Source organism: Zootoca vivipara, chromosome 10 (assembly GCF_965207765.1).
Source record: "Zootoca vivipara chromosome 10, rZooViv2.hap1.1, whole genome shotgun sequence".
Lineage (NCBI taxonomy): Eukaryota > Metazoa > Chordata > Lepidosauria > Squamata > Lacertidae > Zootoca > Zootoca vivipara.
Window position 1 is genome coordinate 8,257,266 of NC_142593.1, and position 27,993 is coordinate 8,285,258.

At 42.5% G+C, this 27,993-nt stretch overlaps 1 protein-coding gene across 10 annotated transcripts in view; it reads left to right on the top strand.

The window, feature by feature from the left end:
* The window catches only part of ERCC6L2 (ERCC excision repair 6 like 2), a 48,887-nt gene that overhangs the window by 12,117 nt on the left and 8,777 nt on the right, over positions 1-27,993 (top strand). For all 10 annotated transcript variants that reach the window (XM_088653354.1, XM_088653356.1, XM_035099824.3 and 7 more), the window contains 11 exons: positions 406-546; positions 4,183-4,296; positions 4,625-4,744; positions 8,304-8,375; positions 9,853-9,998; positions 13,542-13,637; positions 13,750-13,849; positions 15,661-15,813; positions 17,416-17,496; positions 19,724-20,885; positions 22,978-23,132. In XM_088653354.1, coding sequence (XP_088509480.1) covers positions 406-546; positions 4,183-4,296; positions 4,625-4,744; positions 8,304-8,375; positions 9,853-9,998; positions 13,542-13,637; positions 13,750-13,849; positions 15,661-15,813; positions 17,416-17,496; positions 19,724-20,885; positions 22,978-23,132 — 2,340 coding nt within the window. The remainder of the gene's footprint in view (positions 1-405; positions 547-4,182; positions 4,297-4,624; positions 4,745-8,303; positions 8,376-9,852; positions 9,999-13,541; positions 13,638-13,749; positions 13,850-15,660; positions 15,814-17,415; positions 17,497-19,723; positions 20,886-22,977; positions 23,133-27,993) is intronic.

A 27,993-nucleotide genomic window follows, 5' to 3' on the forward strand; every position in this document is an offset into this window, starting at 1 on the left:
CAGCAATTCAGAATGTCAATGGATATCTTAAGACCTGGCTGTTTCCCTTTATCCCCTTTGTCTGCATTTAGTGTTCTGCAATAGTATGTGCCAGGAAATGGCAAAATAGATCTTTTAAGTGGTTCGAAATCTTTGTAGCCTTCACTGATGCATTGAGAGGGATTGCCACAATTTAACTTCCATATTCGTAACAGATTGTGTCATTTAAATCTAAGATATTAGCCAACTGCATCCCCCCCCTTTATATGGTGCTAAAGTTTACATTTGTGTTGCAACAACAATGAAACATTGCATTGAGTTGGGCTGTGCCTGTCACGCTCATGATCTTCTTGCAATTGTTCATAATAGCTTAACATTTTTATTTGTGGTGTTTTCTTCCCCCCGTTTTGCATTTTATCCTACCAGATGGTTTATTGTTCTCTGACAGAGTTCCAGAGAGCTGTGTATAAGACTGTGCTGGAGACAGAGGATGTGCACTTGGTGCTGCGAGCAGGGGAACCATGCAGCTGCAACAGTGGTCGCAAGAGGAAATACTGCTGCTACAAAGTAAGATGTTTGGCCATGTTCGATTGTATTGCCAAGTTCCCTTCTGCAATGTGCATCTGGCACACTCTGCTTCCATGCTGACTTTTCACTCATGGTTCTGAAAGTGGGGCACAGATGATGGATACAACATGGCAATAAACTCGCTTACTCACCCCTCTGGCAGTCTAGGCTTTTGGATTCCCAGTACAGTGGTGCCTCGCTAGATGAATTTAATTCGTTCCACGGGTCAATTCGTATAACGAAAAATTCGTCTAGCGAATCCCATAGGAATGCATAGAATCCCCCCCCCATAGGACTGCATTAATTGAATTTCAATGTATTCCTGTGGGAAACTGCGATTCACTAGACGAATTTTTCACAAAACAAATTCATCTAGCGAGGCAACCTCCACTCGAAAAATCTCTTTGTTAAGCGAAAAATTCGTCTTACAAGGCATTCGTCTAGCGAGGGCACCACTGTACTTTCTTTTACCACTCACTTTTCTTCTTTCTATTTTCTTTCTATTAAATCTATTTGGATTTAATAAGCCTTGAGGTTGAGTTACTCAAAAAGTCATCATTAAATAGCCCCAAAATGTTGTTGTTGTTAGACTTGTTACTCTTAGGCAGGAGGAAGGAAGGGGGGGGTGCAGTGGGTGTCACCACTGAGGGGGGTGACAAAATGCTGGGTGGCACTCACTGCGGGGCCTGAGCCACACACCTCTCCTGGGAGTGACACGGTGGCCTGGGCGTGCGCAGGCTCCACACTGCCCAAACAGTAGAGCGGCTGAGTGGGAGGAGGCAGGCAGATTCCTCGGAGGCCCTGCGTTTTGCCCTGTCCCACCCCTGGGCGCGCCACCCCATGCGCCCGAGCGGCTTCCTCCGCTGCTGGTCTTAGGTTTGGCATTTAAAGTATTCAGGAGCACCCTTTCAGACTTAATTTTTGATACCACATAAAGTTTTACAGGTTTACATTGGAGCCTGCTTCTTCAGATGCAAATGTGGATTGGCTGGCAACAAGTGAATGTTTCCATTATTGGTTACACATATAAGGCATAAATGGAACGGTGTGGGAAGCAGCAACGTGGGGCGTGAGGTAGGGGAACTGGGGGTCATAATGTTCAAAAGCAGTTGCATGTGCTTAGGCTCAAATCAGACATACTGTAATGCCAAATTGTGGTTTGCCAGCTGAGAATAGTTTTGTGGGCACATGTGCTCTTTCCACCGCTTCTCAACTTCCTGGCTTTCTTAGTCCATAGCTTGCCGACATCCACTTTGACAGAATGTGGTTGGTACCTCTGGCTTGAAGTGGGTTTGGAAACCATAGCTTCAAATTCTGGTTTAGAAGGGAGGTACTAATCATTGGTTGCCCATTTAGATGTCATGGCAAACCTGCTGATAAAAATGAGGGAGGGAGTCCGCTGAGCAGGCGTCCAGTTGCCGAGTCAAGACTTGGTGTTTCAGCCACATCGAGCCTTTGTTTCACGTAGGGTTACGGGACTAAGCTATGTAGGTTTTGAAGATTTCTCCCACTGCCTGCGGTCTCCTTGCACTAATAAAAACATTTCCTTTACACAATTCTCTTTGTGCTCTTTTGTGGCGGATGGTTTCTTTGCACTTGTACTCTCATGACTGGCTTCAGCCAAAACAGCTGACTTAAAAGTAAAAAATAAAATAAAGCCCCACAAATAGACAAGGGGTGAAGAATAACATTGTAAAACATTGTTATGTATAGTATACTTTTTCAACAGCGTTGATAAATTAGTAGTAAGCAGACAACATGTAGAAAATACCGTAATTGTGGAAAAGAATACCGAGTGAGATCCTTTTTACTTGAATATTAATTAGTTCCCTGACTACGGTAATTTTTTTAATGGTGCAAAATCACATTGGACTGATCTGCTGGCTTATTTTTGTCCATATATCTTTACCATTAAAATATTCCAGTTGATTTATCTGAAGTTATCCATAAAGGAGGCTAGTCAGTTGCTTTTTAAAATATGGCAAAAAAAGAGGAAAAGGTGGGGAGGATAGTGAATATTTTTTGACATGCTCTTAGAAGTTATATTGCTAAATCACGGTACATGCAAGGATAGCTTTACTATTGCTATCCTCGTGAGATTCATAAAATGCACGGTCTTAATTTTTTTGTCATGTTTACCTCAGTGGAACTACCACAGAGTAAATGGTCAGTGAATCATCACCTAAAAATCAGCCAGGCATGGCCGGGAAAGTAGTTATTTGATATAGGTGCTGATGTCATTGCTAGTGCACTAAGAAGCTATTGGATAATACTTTCTGAGTTGTTTTAGGTTAAATATGTTTTAGATGTATGAGAAATAACACCCTGAATGCTAAGCATATGTAATGTGGCATTAATTCCCTTGGGAGTGATGCTAACTGTATGTAAGATCATAGCCTAACTTTGCTCTAAAGAAAGCAGTGAGTGTTAACAATGGTGATAAATGGGATACAATCCACCAAGGAAGACTTCTGACATGGAAATGAAGCACTGGGGTGAGGGAACATTCCCCAGGCCTGTGGCAGCCATGAGCCCTAAATTGGCCTCATTTCCAATTTAGGGGAAATTGAGGTTAAATGGTAAATTCTGCTTGAAGCTGCAACTGCAGGTTTATTTCCATGCATCTTTATTTGGTATACAGATCTGCTGAGATTGGATGACACCAATAAGCAGCAGCGTTAGAATTCCAGGATTTATAGTCCGAGAGTCAGAGAGGTGTGTGCCACCCTGTGTATCCCCCTCTTTCTTCCAAGCACTGGCAGAGCTACTCAGTTATGGTTGGCAACAGGAACGGCCAACAAGTTGTGGTCAGTCCGCTCTTTTGCAATTGATAGGAGCACATGCCATATTACCATGTCTGGCTATAAATCCAAACCAGGCGATCAGAAATGTAAAGTGCTAAATGTTGTTGTTTAGTCGTTTAGTTGTGTCCGACTCTTCGTGACCCCATGGACCAGAGCACGCCAGGCACTCCTGTCTTCCACTGCCTCCCGCAGTTTGGTCAGACTAATGTTTGTAGCTTCGAGAACACTGTCCAACCATCTCGTCCTCTGTTGTCCCCTTCTCCTTGTGCCCTCCATCTTTCCCAACATCAGGGTTTTTTCCAGGGAGTCTTCTCTTCTCATGATGTGGCCAAAGTATTGGAGCCTCAGCTTCAGGATCTGTCCTTCCAGTGAGCACTCAGGGCTGATTTCCTTCAGAATGGATAGGTTTGATCTTCTTGCAGTCCATGGGACTCTCAAGAGTCTCCTCCAGCACCATAGGAGTCTTTAAAAAATTTTAAAAGGACACCAACCAAACATCCAATTTTTGCAACAGGCAAGACCATTTGTATAGAGGTGGGAGCAGGGAGCTCTGTGCTATAAGTTTGTACTGTCCGAGAGAAATTATTATTGAGCAGTAAAATGGGAGGCCCTACGCTGTCTGCATTCTTTTCAATGTCGTGCATTCAAAAATTCCTGTCAGTTGCATGCAAAGTAGATGCACAAGGTGGTTGAGAGTGGCCTGCACCACTTGCAAGTGCAGATGGGAACAGTCCCATTTTTGAAAATTCTGCCAAAGCTTCCTGCCAGTGAGCTGCCTTGCACTTCTTTTCCCATTTCTAATATGGTTTATTATATATATATATTTCTGCAGACAAATGCTCATGGCGAAACAATGCGGGCATTGTACTTCAGTTACCTGATGGTCCTTCGTAAGATTGCTAACCATGCTGCACTGTTACAAACGGACAACACGAGCAAACAGCAGGTCAGCTTCCTTTGAGCCCACAGTATTTTGAGGATGAACTTACTGCTAAATTACATTGCTTTTCCCATTTTGATGTTCTGTTAATTGTCCATACTGTTGAAAATTATTTCAATCATATTCAGCTCATGTTCAGAGAACACAGGACTAATTCCTATAGGTTTTAATCTATTTATCAACCTTTAAAGTTAGTCAGACCATCTTGCTTGCATTCCTCCCCTGCTCCTGTAACTGTTGAAAAAGTGTTTTAGATTTCTTCTTATGCCCAGGATGTTAATTACAGATTTGCCAAATTTTAGCCTGCTTCTGCACAATGTGTGTTTCATTTCAGGAAGCCTACATCACAAGGGTGTGCAGCCAAGTGTTTTCCAAATTTCCTGATTTTGTGAAGCTTAGCAAAGATGCAGCCTTTGAAACCATTTCTGATCCAAAGTATAGTGGGAAAATGAAGGTAAATATATGAAGGGATTGAAGTACATATTATGTGGCAAAAAAGTTGGTATTAGCTTTCATTTAGCATGCATGGTTTCTTTAAGATAAAAGTCCACTGTTTACATTTCCATGACCATGTAATTCCATGAAATTTGAAATTTTCTGCATATTTCATTGTTATTCCACTCATGACAAAATATGTTGGTGCAAATTTATTGCTACCAGTACAAGAAATTGAGTTTCTGTGCAAGCAAATATACCATCTATGGGCATGTTGAAGCTCCTGTGGATCAGGTTGTGTATATATTGAATCTGCTTATTTCCACCCTAACTTTATTGCAGGTAAGATGTCTGGAAAGAAATAGACCAGAGCACACATGGAAAAGAATGAACCTTCTTCTCCATGTAATCAGTTGCCGGGCTTTACAGTCTTCTGCATTTTTATAATCTATACTTTACTACTACAGATGCACTTTAAAAAATGAAAATAGTAAGACACCAGTAAAATACAGGCTTTAATCAGATATTGTTGGCCTCAGGAGGTTTGTTCTAATTTTAAACGGTGCCAAGCTACAGCTAAGAGAAGGTTATGAAAATATTGCAGAGACAGCTTTTAAAATTAAATTTTACTTCAAAAGCTCAACTGTTTTAATTCTGGGGTTTTTAACATATAAAAAGGCAGGCATAACCTATATCAATAAACCATTATGGCTGAGAAATTGAGCAAGAGTGAAAGTGCTGGCTGAATAGCTATGGCAGTAATAAGGTGGGGTTTGGGATTTTTATTTTTTATTGCATCAGCTTATGCAGTTTCCAAAGTATTTCAGCTCTGCCGTGCCCCTGCTTCTGTTCATCCACAAACTATCAACGATAACTTCTGTGTAAAATAACACAGGAGGCATCTGACACGGCATTATTGGGCATCACTTAGTGAGTGGTTTTCCCCCCTGAAATAAGACTGTTAAAGTGCCCTGCTGATCAGGCCAGTGGCTTGTCCAGCTTGCTGGTCTCACAGTGGCCAATCAGATGCCTATGGGAAGCGCCAGAGCAGGAATTGAGAGCAATATACTCTTCCCATTGGTGATGCCCAATGACCAGTACAGTGGTACCTTGGTTTGCAACCATTTTGGATTACAACCACGTCTAACCCGGAAGTGTGTGTCCCTTTTTTGGGATTAAAACCCATTTCTTTTTGGAGGCCCCATTGGCGAAAGTGCGCCTTAACCTGTTTTAGTTTGCAACCGGACCTCCGGAACGGATTATGGTTGTAAACCAAGGTACCACTGTATTCAGAAGTAGGCTAGGTTGAGAGGTAGTGACTGGCCTAGTGGGCTTCAGGGCAGTCTCGAGCAGGTCGGGCGCCCTGGCACTGAGGCACGGAGATCGCTCCAGCGCCCTCGCAGCACGCAGCATGGCTTCCGCGCGGCTTTGCCGCACAGCGCCCCGCCCGCGGGCCCGGCGCCCTGGTGCCCCGCGCCACTGGGACTATACCTAGAGCTGGCCCTGGTAGGCTTTATGCCTAAGTAGGCATTTGAACCCTGGTCTCCCAGGTCTTAGTCCAACACTGTAACCACTACACCATATTGGTTCTCTCTCTCTATGTGTTGATCTGCTTACCTTTTATGCTTTGCGCATTCTGGATTCATATGGTTTTCCTTTTCAGTCTTAGCTATTTGTTCCTCGCCTTTCTTCTGATCTGCCCTGTGGAATAGTGAAATACCTACCAGGCTGTGGAGCCCTCTTAAATTCCAAAATGACATGACATTGGTTTATTTTCTTTAAGCAAAGTGGATTTGTTTTCAGGATACCCATTTGGGAATTAATTATGTGAGCATATTTGTTCTCCTCGCTTTCCCCCCCTGGTTGTTTTGTAGGTAAACTCATTTTACCCTTTAATTCGACCTCCTTGTACCTAAGAAAATAAAATTGGAGTCTGAAATGGCAGGACTTGATTATTTTTTTGCCCATTAAAACGATCCAGTTTTGACAATTTCTAATTGAATTGAAAACCAAAGCTCTCCAAATATTTCCAATTCGTGCCTCTTCAATTCACCGTGAAATTGGATGATTGGGCCTACAGTGTGGGTTATGAACAGTACGATTGCTGCTTTGTATTCAAGATTTTATCTGCCATTATAGAATTAATCAGATAAATCTCCTCTTGTCATCTGGAATGTTTTGCTTTCAGGAAAATCTGTGCAAATTAAGAGGTTAAGTATTTATCACTGAATCAATAGCATTGTTTAAATATTTATTGCCCATTGGGAATAGGCAACAGACATTGGACAGAAAAATTCCTCTTTCCCCTTTTGTGTCTTGCTTCTGCACGGCGCTCTGGAATTACTGTTTGCCAGATGTGGACATGCTTCTTTTGAGAATAACAGTATCACTGTTATACAGAATGCTCTGGATTATTTGCTTCCCTACCAGAAGAGCATTGCGTGTGGGCGGATTATTTGCATTTCAAGGTCTGTGCAAAGTCTGGGAAGCCACGACCTACTGTAAACAGACCAACAGAGGACACTGGGAGCGGGGAGGGGCATACAGCTGGCTGATTATTATGAGAAGCCAAGTTCCAAGAAGTTCTGAACTTGGATGTTGTGCAGCAGGCTTAAAAGAGGGTTGGTTCACTTCAGGGTGACTATTATGCTCTGGGTTTTTTTTTTTTTAAATGTCGTGTGGTCATGGCCTTGTAGATTAAGGCTATGACATGATGGGCAGCTACAATGCTACAAATGTGTGATTTGCCGTCCTTGCATTGTGTTTGCATTAAGATCACACCTCCTGCACTGATTCATGAATTTTCTTTTATAGCTGTTTTAACCAAAGCTGTGCGTTATCTGTACATTTTGTAAAATGTTTATTTTATACATGTTTAAATGAGTGCGCGCGCACATCTATATCTCTGATCATTTGGTATCTTCTTACGGAGCAATCCAAACACAAGATTCACTGGCATAAACGGAGTTTGGAATAGGTGCGTCTCCAGCAGAACTAGCTGAGTCTGGGCTCACCTGGGGTTAGGCCAGCTGGGGTCCCTCATCCTGGCTCAGCTGGTGATACACTGGTGTAAACCTTTCATTCTAGCACAGCCGCAGCTCGCCTGGGGCAAGCTCCACAGATGGGGCATTCCGGGGTAGTGGCAGGGGACAAGCTATAGCAGGGAGTGATTTAGCCCTATTCCAAACTCTCTTCATCTCAGTCAAATGCGACCCAGCATAAGCTACATTGGCAAATAGCATGGTGTAAAGCAAACACAATTTTAAAGGCTGGTTTTGCCTCTGCTAGGCTTGGGCTGGCTCAGCCCTGCTCCTGAACAGAGTTTGGAATTGGGGAAGTTTACACCAGGATATCCCAGTATAAATTGCACTGGCTTCCTATAGTTTCCACTGGCCTGCCCATGTTTTTAATTTGTATGATGTCACTTCAAATCAGTTGGCTTGTTTTTGTTTTTTCTTCTTCTTCTGGATTTTTTTGTTGTGTTTTTTAAATCCCCAACTTTGGAAAGTTGTAATATATGTGAAAGTATATTTTGCCTGAAATTTATTCAGTAACTCTTTTTTATTATTTACTTCCAGGTCCTTCAGAAACTTTTAAATCACTTCAGAAAAAACAAAGATAAAGTGCTCCTTTTTTCCTTCTCAACCAAGGTGAGCTTCATCTGACTATAGCTTTCTTTGTTATATGGTTAAAAACCAGTGTACTCTATTTAATGCAATAATAAGTACTAGTACAGTTCAAATGAAGAAGAATAAAATGGTAGGTATACAAAATTAAAACTTTGTATTTTTAAAGAAAGATGGAAAGTCCATGTAGGCCTAGTAGGTAAAAGCGACTGATATATCTTGTAGGCTGTCATGCAAAATATTGCGAATAATGCTGTAATTTCTTGTTTTCCGTCTTCAAGAAGTAAAATGAGTGAATTCCAGACTTGGAACTTCTGGGCATTCTTCTAAGCAATGGGATAATAGTCTTTTTACGAGCTAATAGGGGCAACATAAGAGTACATAGAACTGACTATAACTATGTATAGTAAAGTCTAAAGTCCACTTAAAATATTAACATGCAAAATTTGATAATAGCCCCGTCTGCACGTCACAGTAATTCACAGTTCATAATAAAAAAATTCTTTCCAGTGGCACCTTAGAGACCAACTAAGTTTGTCATTGGTTTGAGCTTTTGTGTGCATGCACACATAGTTTACCAGGTGATTGCTCCTGCCTTGCACCTCCCTTCAGTCCAGCAGGAGCAAGAAAACCATCATCCTCAGCTTAACGGTAAGACTGAACCAGGAGTCATGGTTTGTTTTACTTAAAAAAACCATGATTCGTAAGCCAAGAACAAACCTTGTTCTTGTTTGGAGAAAGTCAAACCATGACACACACACACACACACCGAACACTTTTGTGTAGGGAAAAGATTTGGGAGTCTTTCCTCTTACCCCGTAATGATCACACCTGTGGCTGTTCAGTTGCATGCTCCCTTGTGCGCATGCGCACATAACAAAACAGAGGCATGTACAATTATTATACTGTCCTATGAAGTTTTAATGCTTTGCCTCACACAGAAGGATTTCCTTGTAGGAAAAATGTAAGGTGTGAGGCAGCTTTTAGATAAACTGAGGATGCAATCCTGTTCACACTTCCAGAGGGTAAGTCCCATTGAACTCAGTAGGACTTACTTCTGAGCAGAGATGTGGGTTATCCTGTGAAACTTTCTCGTCAGAGCCTTGGCCAAGCTGTCTTGCCTCTTTCTCTTATGTGTGAATTCCTGCAACTGACTAATGGGACTTGGGAAATGGCACATGAGATAAGGCAGGATTGCCTGGATTGAATTAAAAAATGAATGTAAACATTATCTGAGTTCTCCATATCAAATTAATAGTTCGTTGCTTCCACTGGAAAAGCAGCACACTATTTAAACATACCACTGCAGTAAATGGAAAATGGAAATGTTAAGTGTTTCTGCAAGTTAATTAAATATTTGTGATTCTATGACTTTGGAGAAAGAGTGATGGTAGGAAAACTCGTGAGCTGTTACAGACCTTCAAGACACTTGATCTGTCTGGTTTATTGTGGTTCTTTTTAAATAGTACTAATTGCCTGGTCTCCTCATCTCTTCCACCAGTTGCTTGATGTTCTGGAGCAATATTGCATGGCATCTGGGCTAGATTACCGAAGACTCGATGGAAATACAAAGGCAGAGGACAGGGTCAAGATAGTAAAAGAGTTCAACAGCATGGAAGAAGTTAACATTTGCCTCGTTTCTACAATGTAAGAAAATGCTGTGTCTGCTTTTGTCTAGGTAGTTAGAGATTTATAGCAAATTTACTGCACTCCCACTTGATTGATCTTGCATTTTGTCACTTCCTTGGGAAGAAGCAATAACATTACTGTCTGCTGTTATAAGACTGGGAAGTAGACTGCATCAATCAAGACTATTAGGGTAGAAATGAGTCATATCCCTTACGTATTTCCATATTTCTTCAGTCCTCATCTTCATCTCCCCTTTCTGAGGATTGCTTGAGATCAAAAATGACGAGCGATAATATTAGATAAATAAAAGCCCCCCCTTTTTTGTTCTGCTTTTGGAACCAGAATAATCTTGAATGTAGTTGTTTTCAAAAGCTACCACCCTCAATTTCGTTTGAAAGAAATTAGTAGTGACATGCACAAATAGAAACTCAGAAATTCAATTAAAAATTCAGTTATGGCCTCGGCTGTATTTCATGCTTAGAGTTAATCGGTCTATATTTTTAACTTGCCCTTCATAATATCACAGCCCTGTTTTACAACATGCCATTTTGTTTGTCACTCAACGAAGCCCCCCAAAAGAGACCATTCTGTTTGTATTGAATACTAATACAGTATAATAGTCTTCAAGGCCTCCCACCTATAGGGCTAGTTTCAAACAGTAGCATTGGGTGATCATACCTGCTATTCTGTGGGGTGTTGCAGGCTGTTTAACATCTATATGCTTGGCAGGGGGTTGGACTGGATGGCCCTTGTGGTCTCTTCCAACTCTATGTGTAAGGGTGACTCCCTACAGGGAGCCAGCCCCCATCATCCTGACGTCCACCTCGTCAAGTACAGAGAGCACCAGTGGTTTTGAAGCAGCCAGAGGAGGAGGGAGAGACTCGGAGGAGATAAATCAGAGGGAGGAACAATGGGAAAGCTCGGGGGCGGAGGGATGCAGGCAGATGCTTAGGGATGCTGCAGAGCCAGGGCACCGACCGCTGAGGGAGGAAGCTGAAAGGGCATCACTCCTTCCAGCGCCAGAAGTAAGGAGAGCGCTGCAGCACAGGTCAAGGGGGTGGCGTTTTGGGGTACCCAGACTACTTTGCTGGCATAGGAACAGATGTACGCCATTGCCGGATTCTGATTCGGGATGAGAAGTCATGTTTTAAGCTGTCTCTACACTGTAAATAAATAGCACAATAAACGTCTTTAAGACAAACTGGACTCAGGCGGAGTTACTCTAAAGTAGCCACGATGACCCCCTGAAACTATGATTCTATAATTCTATATGAAATTGTTGGGAGATGGCATCAGAGGCAGTTGGATGCAGTGGGGGAGGGTAGGCTGGATGAGCGCCAATAAGTTGAAGTTATGGCCTTGTGGGTTCTTTATAATTTATAGTTGGCTTCTAGGTGTGGAACCTGGAACATTTGCCTGTTGTGGATGGGATTGTGTTCCCTCTGAAGGAGCAGGCAGGTAAAGGTAAAGGACCCCTGGACGGTTAAGTCCAGTCAAAGGCAACTATGGGGTTGCGGCGCTCATCTCATTTATCAGGCCAAGGGAGTCGGTGTTTGTCCAGACAGCTTTCCGGGTCATGTGGCCAGCAGGACTAAACCACTTTGGCGCAACGGGACACCATGATGGAAGACTGAGCACACGGAAATGCCATTTACCTTCCTGCCGCAGCAGTACCTATTTATCTACTTGCACTGGCGTGCTTTCGAACTACTAGTTGGCAGGAGCTGGGACAGAGCAACGGGAGCTCACCCCATCATGAGGATTCAAACCGCCGACCTTCTGATCGGCAAGCCCAAGAGGCTCAGTGGTTTAGACCACAGCACCACCCGCTAACCCTAGCAGGCAAGTAGTCAGGGGGTGATCCTTGATCTGTCTTGTCGATGGAGGTCCCAAGTGTCCACAGAGACTAGAAGCACCTTTTCATAACTTGGACTAGTACGCCTTTTGTGGACATTCACGGACAGGGTCTGGAAGCTACAACTAGTGTATAATGGAATGCTGTGTGCAACTCCTACCCATGGCATATAATAGGTAAAGGGACCCCTGACCATTAGGTCCAGTCGTGACCGACTCTGGGGTTGCGCACTCATCTTGCATTATTGGCCAAGGGAGCTGGCGTATAGCTTCCAGGTCATGTGGCCAGCATGACAAAGCCGCTTCTGGCAAACCAGAGCAGCACATGGAAACGCTGTTTACCTTCCCGCTGTAGCAATTCCTATTTATCTACTTGCATTTTGACGTGCTTTCGAACTGCTACGTTGGCAGGAGCTGGGACCGAGCAACGGGAGCTCACCCCATCACAGGGATTCGAACCGCCGACCTTCTGATCAGCAAGCCCTAGACTCTGTGGTTTAACCCACAGCGCCCAAATAAAGTAATAATATTGCGTCAGGAAAAAATAAGTCCAATTAAAAACCTGTAATTTTTCTCAACTATGTTTCTTTTGTTTTCTATTTCTAATTCCAATAACTTTTCTTAAAAGAGAAGACCTAAGGTATGGGGAGGGTATTTTCAGTTACTTGAAGTTATTTCCTGCCCATTGAAATGTAATAGGATTACTCACTGGAATTTGGTGGATTGGGTTCAAAGAGAGACTGCGTACCCACATGATGTTATTGATGTGATGTAAAATTCCTACAAAATGCTTCCGATTTCATCTTTGAAGCCTACCCAGAATTTGAGCTGCTTTATTTGTAAGGAAAATGTGTTCAATACGCAACTGTTGGAGAAAAAAATGCCACATTGACACATATAATTTGACTTCATGGAAAATACATGCAGGATAACTTATCTCTGATCCAAGCGAAAACTCTGAGGATTGTAATGAAAGCAAGTCATCACACCTTGTCCATGAAACTTGTCAGTATTGTTGAGGTTTAGCCAATTTATTTAAAAGAGTGTTTTCTTAATGGCTTATTTTGGACTGTTTTCAGCTAGTTTATTAAGTAGTGGGAAAGAATTGTTGCAAGGAAAGTAGAAGCATAACATTTTAAAAGTTTAGTAAGCTTCATTTCCTTGGAGTTTTTGAACCCAAGTGAACATAAATTGTGTCCTGTCCCTTCAAACTGAAGTACAGCACATTAGTTTAATTGAATGTGGCAAGAGACTTTTCCTGTAAATGCAACAATGTAGTTAATGTAAACTTCCATACCCCTTTCTTTCGTCCTGTAGCTTTGACCTTGAGGTATCTTGCATAAAACAACATAGTTGGAAAATGTACATTGTTTGTAGCGTAATAAATGTGGAAGTCACTTTCCATTGCTAGTTTTGTGAGCATATGGAAGATGATGGCACAGTAGCTCTATTGCACAGGAATAGTGAAACTGCCGTAAGTTTGTTCGTTATGATGAGAGAAATACTATTTGTAGTTTCTACTGAAAGCAGTATAGTTAGTGGCATTATTTATAGCATTTTGGAAACTTGAGAACTTTCTGCCAGTTTGTCTAGGAAAAATGCTCGTAACAAATAATGCTACTTTATGTACAAGTGGCGATCTCATTTTTTTTTAAAAAAAAAAACACCACATTTCTTCACCTCTTTGTTTCTTCTGTTGTTATAAAGGGCTGGTGGACTGGGGCTCAATTTTGTTGGAGCAAATATTGTTATACTGTTTGACCCAACATGGAATCCAGCTAATGATCTTCAAGCCATTGACAGGTACAGGCAACTTGCTAAAAACTGGTTACTTTGAAATATGGATGTTGCTTGTCTTTTTTCTTTCTCTTTTCTTTTCTTCTTCTTTTTTGACCCTGGACTTTGGTTTTTCCAGAGCTTACAGGATTGGCCAATGCAGGGATGTGAAAGTGTTTCGGCTAATCTCTTTGGGCACAGTGGAGGAGATGATGTACTTACGGCAGGTTTATAAACAGGTAAAGTTTTCACTGTGTTTTTGATCGCATTGCTGATTTTTTGTATCCAATCGCTGCACTTGTTAACCAGTTGTTTGTGTAAGAATTAAAGTTGACCTAATACAACACATGGGATGCGGGTGGCGCTTTGGGTTAAACCACAGAGCCTAGGGCTTGCCGATCAGAAGGTCAGCGGCTCGAATTCCTGCGACGGGGTGAGCTTCCGTTGCTCGGTCCCAGCTCCTGCCAACCTAGCAGTTCGAAAGCACGTTACAGCTCATGGTTTGCCTGGAGAGCCACATCACTAAACCATAACCTAGCTGATGGCAGGAGGATCGGAGGAGGAATGCAGCAGCTGCAATCTCCTCTGCAGGGAACCTTATTGTTGTGTGTTTGCAGTAATGGGTTATGTGTGTTAAACTCCTTCAACGTTGAACTCCTTCTCTTGACACCTGGCCGATAAAATATTAAAATTAAAATAAGAATTACCCAAGAACCAACATTTAATGGTTTTAAAAATACTGGGTTATATCCAACTAAATTCTACTCAGAGCAGCAGAGCCATTGAAATTTATGGGCTTAAATTCATGAATTTTAGTGGATCTATTCTGAGTATGACTTAATTCTGTGTGAAAATGAATTGTTCTCTACACAAGTTGCAGCTAATATTCCTCTTGAAATAGTTTGAAATAATGGATGTTACTAGTGTTGGTCTCACTGTTTGTTTGGGGAGGAGGAAAGTAATATTGCTGGTAATGTGATCAGTTCAGAATAAATAATTGTAGAGGTCCTGAAGTTCAGGTCTTTTACAGAAAAACACTGTCAAAACAGATCAGTTTTTAGGCCAACTACCTTTGACAAGACTTTAAACATTCTTAAAAATCCTGCCCGCTATACATTTTGTTAATTAGCTTACAGGCAGCATTAAGGTATGTTTGAGAAACTTGATTGAAATCATTGCCTTGTAAATTCATGTGAAGTTTCCAAATAAGTATTTTCAGATGATGTTATTCCATGTATCTGTGTAAAACCTTTTAAAAAATCACAATGCCGTTTTTGCAAACAAATTATACTTTAAATTGTGATAGTGCCAGGATTTTGACCAGCAAGTGATTACACCTTTTTGTTAGATTAGGAAGAGAGTATTGCAGATATTAATATTGTCTTTCCTTATTGTGCTGTATACGGTTGCCACCAGCCTCAGAGCTGAGCATTTTATTGCTCTACAGCATGGTGGTGGAAAGGGAGAGCAGTGGGAAGCCTTTTTTCACCAGTTGTGGTCCCACATTGGATTTTGCACGTTGACTATGAGGAAGGGACAAGTACTGTAGTCTGTTTCTCAAGTAATATGAAAGCCTTGGTGGTGCAGATGTAGCCTGTGGATCATATATTGCTTCCCCCTAGCTCATGTTAATCAAATTCTCATTTGATTATTGAGGATGGTGGCAGTGGGGCTGTGGCCTACACTTGGAGATAATCTACTGTCTAGCTTGTTTTTTTATTTGCAGTATGTAGCTGGGTAGTTGTTGGGTGTGTTGCAAAGATTGGATCTGCTGGAGTACACTGGAGTACAGTTATTTGATTTCCTATGTTATACAGGGTACACGGGAGACTTCAGACCACATTTTCTTTATTTTCCAATAACATTATTCAGGTTAATATTACTCCACAGTAGTGGCATCTGCCAGGGAAAATAAAACACAATATTTTACTCTTTTAGGAATTTCTGCCTGCTCTGGCTAAATCTGCACATAAACTGTAAATGCCAGGAAATTCTGACATGTTGCAGGACCATGCTCCTGAATTTTTGTGTGTGTTCTACTCTGTTTTAGCAACTGCATTGTGCTGTGGTGGGAAGTGAAAATGCCAAGCGGTATTTTGAGGCTGTGCAAGGATCAAAGCAACACCAAGGAGAACTTTTTGGTATTCATAACCTTTTCAAGCTTCAGGACCATGGATCCTGTCTGACAAAAGAGATTCTGGAGGTGGGGTGCTTTACCTTTGTCCTTTTGAATATTTGTGCATCTTTTCTCTATATCTTACCAGGCATGTGAAAACAAAATAAAAAAATCCTTCCAGTAGCACCTTAGAGACCAACTAAGTTGGTCATAGGCATATGACAAACTTAGTTGGTCTCTAAGGTGCTACTGGAAGGATTTTTTTATTTTGTTTTGACTGCGTCAGACCAACACGGCTACCTACCTGTAACAGGCATGTGAAGAAACACATGTTTTGAAATGTGGGAGGATTTTCACACTAGCAAAGTTATTAATGTTTCTTTTCTCACCACATAAGAGAGGTCCCGTCTAGTTGCTAGTGTAACTTTTCCTTAACTTGAGGCTGGGGGAACTTTTTTGTCCCAAGGGTAGCATTCCCTAATGGGCATCCATCTGGGGGGCACATGCCAATGGTGGCTGGGGCCAGAGGCAAAAGGTAGGCTGAGCAGTTGGTGTAACCCTTTGTACAGTAGGCTACCTTCCTGTCAAAACCCATCTTTCCACCCAAGCAAGCAACCAGCATGTTCACAATTCAAAGAAACATTCCAGCCAGGCAAAATTACATGAGAAGGGCACAGAATATCCCCAAACATAGAAGAGTCCTGAAGGCTTGAGCTTACTCACCACCACATTAACTTGATATTTTAATATTTATTTGTTTGAGAAACTCCTAACCTGTTTTTCATTGAATATGCTCCCAGATTAAGGTACATCGTAGTAATTCAAAATAAAATACAGTTAAAGCCAGTATAGTCCCAAAGAGCAAACAGGAAACAACTTAAGCAAGACCATCAAGGGCAGAGATGCCCACCTGCACCAATCAAGCTGAATGATGTACAGTGTGTGTGTGTGTGTGTGTGTGTGTGTGTGTGTGTACACACACACACACACCACCTAGTGCCGAAAACCCATTATAGCACCAGTCAAATGTGAGAGGAGGAGGCATTCCCTGAGCAGAGCGTCATTACTGAGGAAAACCCTCTCATTTGTTGCCACATAGTGGATATTTTAGTTATTCACATACATCGTACCTTGGAAGTCAAACAGAATCCGTTCCGGAAGTCCGTTTGACTTCTAAATCGTTCAGAAACCAAGACTTGGCTTCCAACTGGAAGCCGTGGAAACCATGTTGGACGCTCGGGTTCCAAAGAACGTTCACAAACTAGAATACTCACTTCCGGGTTTGCGGCGTTTGGGAGCCAAAATGTTCTATTTGCAAGCCGTTCGACTTCTGAGGTACGACTGTATATATATATATATATATATATATATATATATATATATATATATATATATATTATATATATATATATTATTACTACCCAACCAGGAAAAGATCAGGAATTAAGGTCTGCTGTCTCTGTCCTTGAATGCAAATAAAGCAAATCCACCAAGCCTGCTGATGCCCTGACATATCTCTGTGTGTGTGTCTGTGTTGCAAGTTTGGCTACACAAGGATCAGCACTCAGAGAATCGCTCCATTATTAGTATCTAGAACAGGCATGCACTGATGTGCAGAAAGGTGACTGATCAGACCATCGAGTCTACATGATGTAAACTTAACCATTAGTAAATTGCTTCATTTTTTAGAGAGAGGGCCAAGTGGAAGCTGGTGTCATGACAGCTACTACATGGTTAAAAGAGGAACCCCAGGAACACGCAGCAGAAATGGTAAATTGTCAACTTGCCTTTCTGTTTTCACATGTTATGAAATGTACTGCTTTTAAGATTTTGGATCTGCTAACTATGATAAAGTCTTGAGCTGTCAGTTGGATTAGACCCAGAGGAAACTGGAAGGAAGAAACCTAGGACAGCAGGGTTAGAAGTGTCCTAAACTTCTCCGTACTTCAAAACATTTCTGTGCACATTGTATAAAGTTACTTTTCTGGCTTATGAACTTAGTATGTGGCTTTTAAAATTTTGAATCTGCCAAGTGACTGTTTTGGCAGAGCAGCATATCGTACCAAATAATAAATGGAGAGGTAGTAAGAAGGAATTTAACAACAAATTATTGGTATTTTTAAAACATACACTTGTTAAAGAAAGAAAATGTGGCTATTAGAAGTTGAGTTTAATGGTGTCTCCTTGGCTGATGGAAGCTTTTTTCCTTCCAGCAGGCGGGTGGCGCTGTGGTCTAAACCACTGAGCCTCTTGGGCTTGCTGATCAGAAGGTTGGCGGTTTGAATCTGTGCGACGGGGTGAGCTCCTGTTGCTCTGCCCCAGCTCCTACCAACCTAGCAGTTCGAAAGCACACTAGTGCAAGTAGATAAATAGGTACTGCTGCGGCAGGAGGGTAAATGGTGTTTCCGTGTGCTCGTCATGGTCCACCGTGTGCCAGTAGCAGTTATAGTCATGCTGGCCACATGACCCGGAAAGCTGTCTGCGGATCTCTCGGCCTGAAAGCGAGATGAGCGCCGCAATCCCATAGTCACCTTTGACTGGGCTTAACCATACAGGGGTATCTTTTACCTTTTTACATGATAAGAAATGCTGGGAGCTTCCCCCGCCCCAACAAATTTCCTCTTTATCCTGTAGCTCTCTATACTATTGCCCACACTGCTCCAAAGGGTCCACCAGAACTCTGAAGTGGGTTTGGGGAGATGCAGAGGGAAGGAAAAATCATGTGTGTTTGACCCACTTCCTCCCTCCACTGGATCAAAGAGTTTTCCATCAGAAGAGGGGTGGGCACAAATGGATGTGACCCTACATAATTTTAGAAAGGTCTGTTTTCTGCTTTTAAATTTTAATGTTCTTATAATCAGGAACCTTGGCTTATCTGTAATTAGTTTAGCTATTTGTGCCGCTTGTGTTGTTGTTTTTAAAAAAAACCTTTCTAAAAGAAGTCCAATGTAGCTCACATAGCTACTATACCATATACTATACCATAAATATACCATAAATATACTGTCAAAGTGTCACATAATAAAACAGAGACTCCATTAAACATCCAAACAAGTCCTGTAAAAATAAGTAAAATGTCTTTTTTATCAATAAGTTTTTTTTGTTTCTGTCATTAAAGATTAGCTACTTCTGCAGTGTGCCCTCTTCCAAATAATGCAATTAAGCCTTGAAAAGTAAGCCCTACTGAATGGAGTTGGACTTGCTTTCCAGTTGCCCTTTAAGCATCAGCCTATAAGTTGAGTTTTTTAGTTTTGATTGCTGTCGGTTCAAATCATAATGAATCTTTAATAGCTGCACAAAAATGAGACATTGGAAGATATGGTAAGAAAATGAGGAAGTTGCTTCTCAGTAACCAAATAGTAAGTAACAAACCAGAGGGAATGGTCAATAAGCAGATAATTTAGAAGCATTTACAAACTTTAGTTGTGTTTTTCTTAAAAAGGAAATATATATACAGTGGTACCTCAGTTTGCAACCGCAATCCGTTCCACAGAGGCGGTTGCTTGCCGATGCGGTTGCTCCCCGAAGGCACGCTTCTGCACATGCGCGAGCTGCGCAGATTGCGTCTGCGCATCTGACGCTGCAGAACCCAGATGTAAACACTTCCAGGTCCGTGGCGGTCGTTTGCCGAGTTAGGTGTAAAATGAGGTTTGACTGTATATATATATAAAATGCAGTGTTCCTAGGTTTTAAATGTCTGATGATTCTATTTTATGAGCTGGATCCATGCACATCTTTTTCAAATAGAAGGGCTCCTTCTCTCCATGGCAGGAATTCTGATCCAGCAATCCATCGAAAGAGGGAGGGGAGCCCCTCTCCCAGTTCCTACATAGATCCCACAGTGCACTAGAGCAGGTTTTCAGGAGGCTCCTCCCACCCCCTGTTTTAATAATTATGACTATGGCATGTCATTTGAAGATTGAAAGTAAGCACTGATAGTTTAAAGACACGTTTTAAATTGCAGTTTCATATTTTCCTGTTTCTCGCACGATTTCAGGACACAGAGGGTGGTTGTGAAGATCAAGACACTGCCAGTCCCAGGAAACTGTTGAAAAGGGAAGAGTTTGATTGTGGCAGTGACTTCAGTGACGAGGAGCCTGTGAGAAATTCCAAAGTGAAAGCAGAACAAAGCCGATCTTGCAATACAAAAAATAGCAAAGTTCTGCAGGGGCAGCTTACTTTGCTGCAGTGTGGGTTTCCTAAACTACTAGAAAAGGGCACAGAAATTGCTGAGGGTGATAGTTGCATTGCTGTCTCGAGTGGTGAAAGTGTTGGTGGTAAATCAATGTGGCAAATATCTAAAGAAAGCTCCCGAAATGAATGTTCCCTGAAAACCGAGGACCACCGCAGTACTGCAGGACCTCGGAGAGACTTATTGTCACCAATCAAAGCTGTGAAACAAGAGTTGCATAGAGAAACTACAGGCTGTGATTATCCTGTTTCACTACATCCTGAAGAAGAAAAGGACCCTGGAAATAAATACAAAGACATGCATATTTTAAATCAAGTTGGGGTCGTTATGGAGACAGAATGCAGTTCAAGTGACAGTGATGATATAATATTTCCTTCTCAAGTTCCTACTGACCAGAAATCTGTTAAAAGCTATAAAGGTGCAGCAACAAATTGTGAATGTTTAGGCACAGAAAAAAGTTCCACGCATACATCTCTGCAAAAGCATTTGACTTCCGAGCACAGTAGCAGGAGTGTTTCGCCTTACAGGAAAATGACACCATTTGAAAACATCCGAAAGATCACGTCAGTGAAAGAAGCAAGTGATCTCAGTGATGAGTCTGATGATATTGAGATGTCTGGATCAGGAAAGCAGAAATTCACCGGCATTCTGAAAGAAAAAGGGTTCTGTAACAGGGGGCTTGGCACCTCCTCTGCAAGAACTGTGTTGCACAAGAAAAATTCAAGTGTTGGGGAAAACATAGAGGAGTTCTCATCCCCAGAAGATGGCTTCCCAATTAATAAACGGAGAGAGAAGCTAAATAGTGAGAGGTGTGGAATTCAAATTAAACCCAAATCGCTAGTGTATCCTAAGAGTCCCTCTTTGACTCTGAGAAAACGAAACCATTCCGATAAGCACCAGACTTATTTCAGCGAGCAAACATTTGAAAGCCAAGGAAAAAATGTGGGATCCCTGGACAGACTTCTTGGTAATTACAAATATATCATACAGTGCAGAATAACCAGTAGGGTTCTGTGAATGATGCTTCAAAGCAAAGGCACTTTGAATTTTTTTCTAATTCCTCAAATGAGTGTACTTACAGCAGGACAGGGTTGGAAATAATTTCTTTACAAACCTGGAGGATTATTTTGTCAAATAATTGTAAAGACCCGTTTCTAAAACAAAACAAAAATATTGGTGAAGACAAAGCCATGGCTGTCTCATAATCCTATATCAACAATTAAAGCTTTCTTTGAAATTGCCATTAGCGCTTAGAATAAGGGGAGCTTTTGAGACAGGTTTACTGCCCATCTGCGTTACAGTCTAAACTAAGCTTTATTTCAAGTTAAAGCTTTCCTCTGTTTTATTGGTCTTACTACTGTATTTACTGGAGTCTAATGCGCCATCGAATCTAATGCGCACCTCCATTTTCAGAACCTTGAAACAAAAAAAAGCATTAGCTGGAAAATCGAATCTAACATGCACCTTAATTTTCGCAATGTAATTTGGTCCAAAAAAGGTGAGTATTAGATTTGAGTAAATATGGTAGATTCACTGTTGCTCTTATGCTATCTGTAAAGACTACTTTAACCAAACAGTGTTTGTATTGTATGTAGTTACAGGTAGGTGGCCGTGTTGGTCTGACGTAGTCGAAACAAAATAAAAAAATCCTTCCAGCAGCACCTTAGAGACCAACTAAGTTTGTCATTGGTATGAGCTTTCATGTGCATGCACGAAAGTATCCAAAGAAGTGTGTATCTGAAGAAGTGTGCATGCACATGTATCTGAAGAAGTGTGCATGTACACGAAAGCTCATACCAATGACAAACTTAGTTGGTCTCTAAGGTGCTGCTGGAAGGATTTTTTTTATTTTGTATTGCATGTACTTGCAGACAATACAGAACCATTTGTGTTGCTAGCATCTCAAGATGATCAAAAATTGCTTCTGAATTTTTGCTGCTTTCAACACAGATTTCATGTTCCTATTTAGGAGTGCAGTCTAAACCCTGGGGTACAAACATTGGGAGTCAGCCCAATGAGGATTAACAGAGCGAAAGATCCACAGCTCGGATGCCTCTGTCAGCAGGGCAGGCAAAGAGCAATCAGGCCTGGATTTGGGCTGATGCCGTCACATGACAGCAGTGGGGCTGACTTGGGATCTAATGGATCTCGGACTGGCCCTGCCTATATCTCTTCCTGCCTCCAGAGCACCCCATTATGGAACTTCCCATTGGCTGCTGCGGGCAGCAGCAGCAGCGGAGGAAGCTGCTTGGGCGCCTGGGCGACGCGCCCAGGGGCGGGGCTCACTGCCCATAGGGCTGGGGCAAGGGCAGGACAAGCTGTGGGGCCTCCGGAGTCCGCCTGCCTCCTCCCACTCAGCCGCCCTACAGTTGGGGGAGAGGCAGTGGGCGGACCGTTTGGGCAGGAGAGACGTGTGGTTCAGGCGCTCTGCAGGCCCCACAGTGAGTGCTGTCCAGCATTTTGTCACCCCTCTCAGTGGTGACACCTGGGGCGGACAGCACCCCCGCACCCCCCTTCCTTCACCCCTTGGCATCAGCTCTTCTGCCTACCTGCTTGTTGAGCAGCCAGAACGGGGAGCTGGCATCACCAGAGCTGGGCGGAGGGACAGCTTTTGCCCAATTCAGCCCCCTGCCAAGCACAGCACAGCACAAAAGGGGGTTTGGGTTTCACCTTGAGAGAGGTTAATCTTCCTTAAAAGGTTAAAAGTTCAAGGTTGTAGGTTTGAAATGTGTGTTCTGCTAACCAGGCAGATTTGCGTAAATTAAGAGTTGCTAGGATCCTTAGAGACTCAAGAATAGGCCCATGAAGCTTACAATTTGCTTAAGTGTAGATGCAAACACAGACCAAAGTTCAGAAAGAAAACTGTTTTGTATACAAATTGTGTGGGGTTTTTTAAAAGGACTTAAAGAAAAGAGGGAAAGGGCAGGAGATTCGGGCTCAGTCTTCCCCTAAAAAATGTCTGCTGGTGCAAAGTTTCCTTTTGCTTCATTGAATGACTACCTGCCAATCGTGTTGCATCCTTAGATGCGTAAACTCTGTGTTTCTTTTTCAACTGGTAGGTGATGTTGCAGAAGTGTCATATGTGCACTCCAATCAAAATGTGGTTGGTTCAAGCAAGGCAGAGAATCAGATGAGTCGGTGGGCGGTGCAAGACGTGTTTGAACTGCAGCAGTTTTCGCAGCTCCCTGCAAATGTAGCCGTATGCCCTGCCAAGGTAAAGAGAAGGACTTGTGGAATGTTTTCTGGTTCTGTTGTTGCTGGTTTCCGACCTCAGCATTTCGCTTGCTTTTTAAACCTGCCTTTTCAATATTAGCAACTGTGAGTGATCAAAGGCTTAGTTCCTTGGAGATGGTGCCTCCAACAAAGTCCAAACAAAGCGCTTGCTACTATTTTTGTATCAAGGGAGCTAGGAGTTCAGTGGATAATAGGTTACGAAAGATAAAATACCGTATATTTTCACTGGGAAATACTTAACAGACATCCCAAGGATGTGTGTGCGTGTGCTGATATGTTGTGTACCGTTGTTTGCAGTACACTGTTGCTGTTTTTTGAACTAATATTGTAAACCACATGCTCTGTTTTCCTTTGGACCACATCAGCGAAGCCAGATTTTTAGAAGACATCTGAAGGCAGCCCTGTTTAGGGAGGCTTTTTAATGTTTAGTAGATTATTTTATTTCATTTTTCTGTTGGAAGCCGCCCAGAGTGGCTGGGGAATAAATAATAAATTGTTGTTGTTGTTGTTGTTGTTGTCATTGTCATTTACGCAGCCCAGTACCTCCATGCACACTGCCCAGGCTTGCGCCCTGAGGAGGCCACCTTGGTGCCGCTAACACAGCTGTTTGACTTCATCCCTAGAGGCACACTTCATTGTCTCTTGAGGCAGACAGATGCCAACAACAATATTGTCAAAAAAGCATAGCATTTCCCTATTTTTGTCTGATAATACATGCAAACCTAGAAGCCTGTCTCTATGCATGTGTTGCTTAATTTAAATTCTATATATATAAGCACATATTCAGCCTTTGTCTCTTGGCCTCTATTTCCAGTTTAGGATTTATAGGCCACAATATTACAAGGTGGTAAGAAACTGCACCGGACAAACGTCTTCCTTCTGCGATGCTTTTAAAGACACAGCAGAGCACTCGCTGTCTGACATGGCAGTAATATGCTACTTAACTCCCTAACCTGGAGCCTGAAGTCCTTTCTCTGAAACCCTCTTTCCCCTGCCCCCTAGATTTTCTTCTCCTTTGTCTCCCTTTCTTCTGAGACATCCCTCAGGTCAGAGAAGTTTTTAATCCCAGCCGAACTGACATCTTTCCCAAAAACTGCATTGTAAACCTCTTCTTGATACCTTTGTTCCCAGAGCAGTCCACATGTTGATGCAAATATCAGGTTGTATCCAATGGAGTTTTCCCATTAGGTGCAAGGAATTCCACCTGTGCAACGGGACTTCCGTCCTTCCTCTCCACTTGCACCCTGTTCAGAACTGCTGCAGAAGGTTTGGAGAAACCCAGTAATAGATTGAGTGGTGCTGCACAGGTCAAGAAGAGGAATTCTGTTTGTGTAGGTGGAAGTTATTGTGCTACTGGCACAACTTCATTGGATACAACCTATTGTTATTCTCCCCAAATTGGTTTCAGAGTCTTAACTGTCACAAGCGCCATATCATACAGATGAAAGAACCAACGGATCTGCCCTTTAGCAGTAGCTTTTTATGAAGAAATTAAGAAAGCGTTTCCTAGCAGAGAGATAAAGTGATGAGGAAAATCTGACCTACTTAATTTCTTTGTCAACTACTGTCAATGGCATGGAAACACAGCTAGAAAGAAGTTGGCAGTCGTACTTTTCCCATTTACACATTCTTTGTGTACTTAAGCTGTGTGTAGGGTTGCCTGTGGAATGGTTTCTGCATCTTCAAAAGCTTCAGGGAAGGCTATGACTGGAAAATGTGTAGCTTTCCCAGATTAGAGATTCAGCGTTGGGGAAAGCTGCATATGTTTCATTTTGCAGGGATAGAGTTTTTGCCGACAGGACTGGTGTGTGGGATTGATAGCGACACATCCAATAAGGCAATTCATCTATTTCTGCCTCATGTGCCAATACTAAGAGCAGATCCACACAATACATTTTTAGCACATTTATCACTCATGTCTCCTGCCAACCCAGCAGTTCGAAAGCACATCAAAGTGCAAGTAGATAAATAGGTACCGCTACAGCGGGAAGGTAAACGGCATTTCCATGTGCTGCTCTAGTTCACCAGAAGCGGCTTAGTCATGCTGGCCACATGACCTGGAAGCTGTACGCTGGCTCCCTCGGCCAATAACACGAGATGAGCGCCACAACCCCAGAGTCGGTCACGACTGGACCTAATGGTCAGGGGTCCCTTTACCTTTATCATTCATGTAACGCACACAGCTTTGCCCAGTGAAACATTGCGCCTGTAGTTTAAGGATGTTTGGAATTGTAGTTCTGTGAGGTTGAAAATTACAGTTCCCAGCATTCTTTGGGGGAAATCATATGCTTCCCCCAAAGATGTTTGCTGAAATGCTTTAGGTGTGTGCTGTGGATCTGCTTTGTAAACAACTATTTTGTACCTCTATCTTCTCAGAGATTTGTATGTGCAGTGTGTGTGTGTGTGTGTGTGTGTGTGTGTGTGTGTGTGTGTGTGTATTATGTGCATTATAAGATTTTAAAGATTTATATGAGCAGTAAAAGATTAATTATACTGCATGTTATTTATTTATTTGACTTGTTAGCTGTTCACTACAAAATAGTCTCCAAATGACTTATAAGCCCATGATATGCTTTCATTGCTGTTAGTAATGTATGTTAGTTAGTAAGGCCCGGGGGCTGGATCTGGCCCCAGCGCCTTCTTTATCCGGCCCGCGGGTGGTCCGGGAATCAGTGTGTTTTTACATGAGTAGAATGTGTCCTTTTATTTAAAATGCATCTCTGGGCTATTTGTGAGGCATAGGAATTAGTTTATCCCCCCACCCCACCCCCCAAAAATAGTCCAGCCCCCCATAAGGTCTGAGGGACAGTGGACCGGCCCCCTGCTGAAAACGTTTGCTGACCCCAGTAGTATGCAGATATATCAGCTCTATGGTCACACACAGATCCCTGAATACTCCTACAGGTTTGCAAAAGCTCACAGAAGAGAAGAAATGAGAATCTTTTTTGAAGATTTGCTGCCCCTCCAACCTCTGACCCTGACTCCAGTTTCTCCTGCTATCTGAGCACACAATCCTCACTGGGGCCATTGGATCTTCCTCCCCTATCTTGCTATCTCTATTCATGATCCTGCCCACTTAATTCACCACCGCATGAAAACACCAGTGCAAGAAATCCTTTAAACCTACGGTGCATCATTTCTCGAACAGTGCCTTTGCAAGCCACTTAGATTGCGAGGCTGCAATATACAGTGGTACCTCGACTTACGAAGACGATCCGTTCCACGGCCGTCTTCGTACGTCGAGGTCTTCAGTTGTTGAAGCGCCGCCTCTGCGCATGTGCAATGCACGGTTTCGCGTTTCTGCGCCTGCGCCAACTGTGTGCGCCGCTTTGCGCAGGCGCAGAACACATGCGTCGGCCGTGCACGGCGAAAAACCTCCGGAAGTCGAAGCATTCGGTTGTCGAGGTACCACTGTATGTTAACCTTATTTGTCCCAGAAAGTGTTAAATGCAGGGATGGAAGCAGGAGACAACAACATAATGATTGTTAGGAATCATACCTTGCCAGCACATGGATTGGCACCACATGCACCCCTTCTATGGAGATGGAGTTGCCAGATTCTTGATGCGCATTAGATACTTACTTGGAGAGAAGTCTGAACAGGAAATGAAACCTCAGGCCTGTTGGTGGTTCCTGTGGGGGGGGGGGGGGTTGGAAATGCCTAGTGGTTTCATTTACTGCTTTTACCACATACTTTGACAAAGCCATTAATCTTTCTGCAGTCTTTGACTGCTATGTCCTCGGTGTATAGCTAATTTTCCTGTGCACTGTTTAATTACTGATGATTCATATACTTTTTTAAAAAAAAGACTATACTTTCTCTCTGCTTTCCTCTTCTTTCCTCTAACTCAGCCCCTGTAATAAACTCAAGGAACGTTTCATGAAATAGGAAATCACGGCTGCTCTGGTCTCTTATCTTTTTCTGCTGGGTATTCACTTATTCTTAATGGACACAGTCTAAGAGGAAGTTAGTCTTGCTTAAGCCGTCTGCTTTTATATATAATCTGCTTTTACATACAATTCATATTTTTTTAAAAAAAATTTCTCAGCTCGTGTTATAAGCGTACTGAGGAAAATATGATAGTATTGTGTGAGCTTGCCACGGTAGCAGCACTTGGTAAATATGTAATTGGTTGATACCCAAATGGTCCATTCTTAAAACTTGTTTCAGAGAATAAATACTTATAAGGGATCTAACCACCATATTACAGTGTGATATCATAAAGTGCAGCAATGCTTTGGGGGGGGGGGAAAGAATTATTTAATCTACAAATATAACTCTTTCAATGCATTCTCAGCATGGCAGAGAGGATATTCCGGGTTGCAGGTGTTGGTCCTAGTGTTAAGACTGGGACAACAAGTCCCCTTCACCCACAAAGACTTAGTTGGAAAAAACTAAGTTGAGGTTATGAATGAATAAAGATCTACCACAGGCACCCCAAACTGCGGCCCTCCAGATGTTTTGGCCTACAACTCCCATGATCCCTAGCTAACAGGACCAGTGGTCGGGGAAGATGGGAATTGTAGTCCAAAACATCTGGAGGGCCGAAGTTTGGGGATGCCTGATCTACCATCTGTGGTCACACTGTCACTCCCTTGACCCTAGTACTGACTGTTTCTCCAAGGACTCAAGCAGGAATCTTTCCCAGCCATGCTACCTGACACACTAGCTAAGTGGGGGCACCCGAGACTGAACCCAACAAATAATTTGCTCTGCCGCCAAGCTGTTGCCACTTCCTTTCTGTGAGGATAAGGAGTAATGTGCTTATTAACATATGAAGTGATTACTTAGAACAGGGAGCGGCAACTTAAGGCCCATGGCCCACAAGCGGCCCATGGGG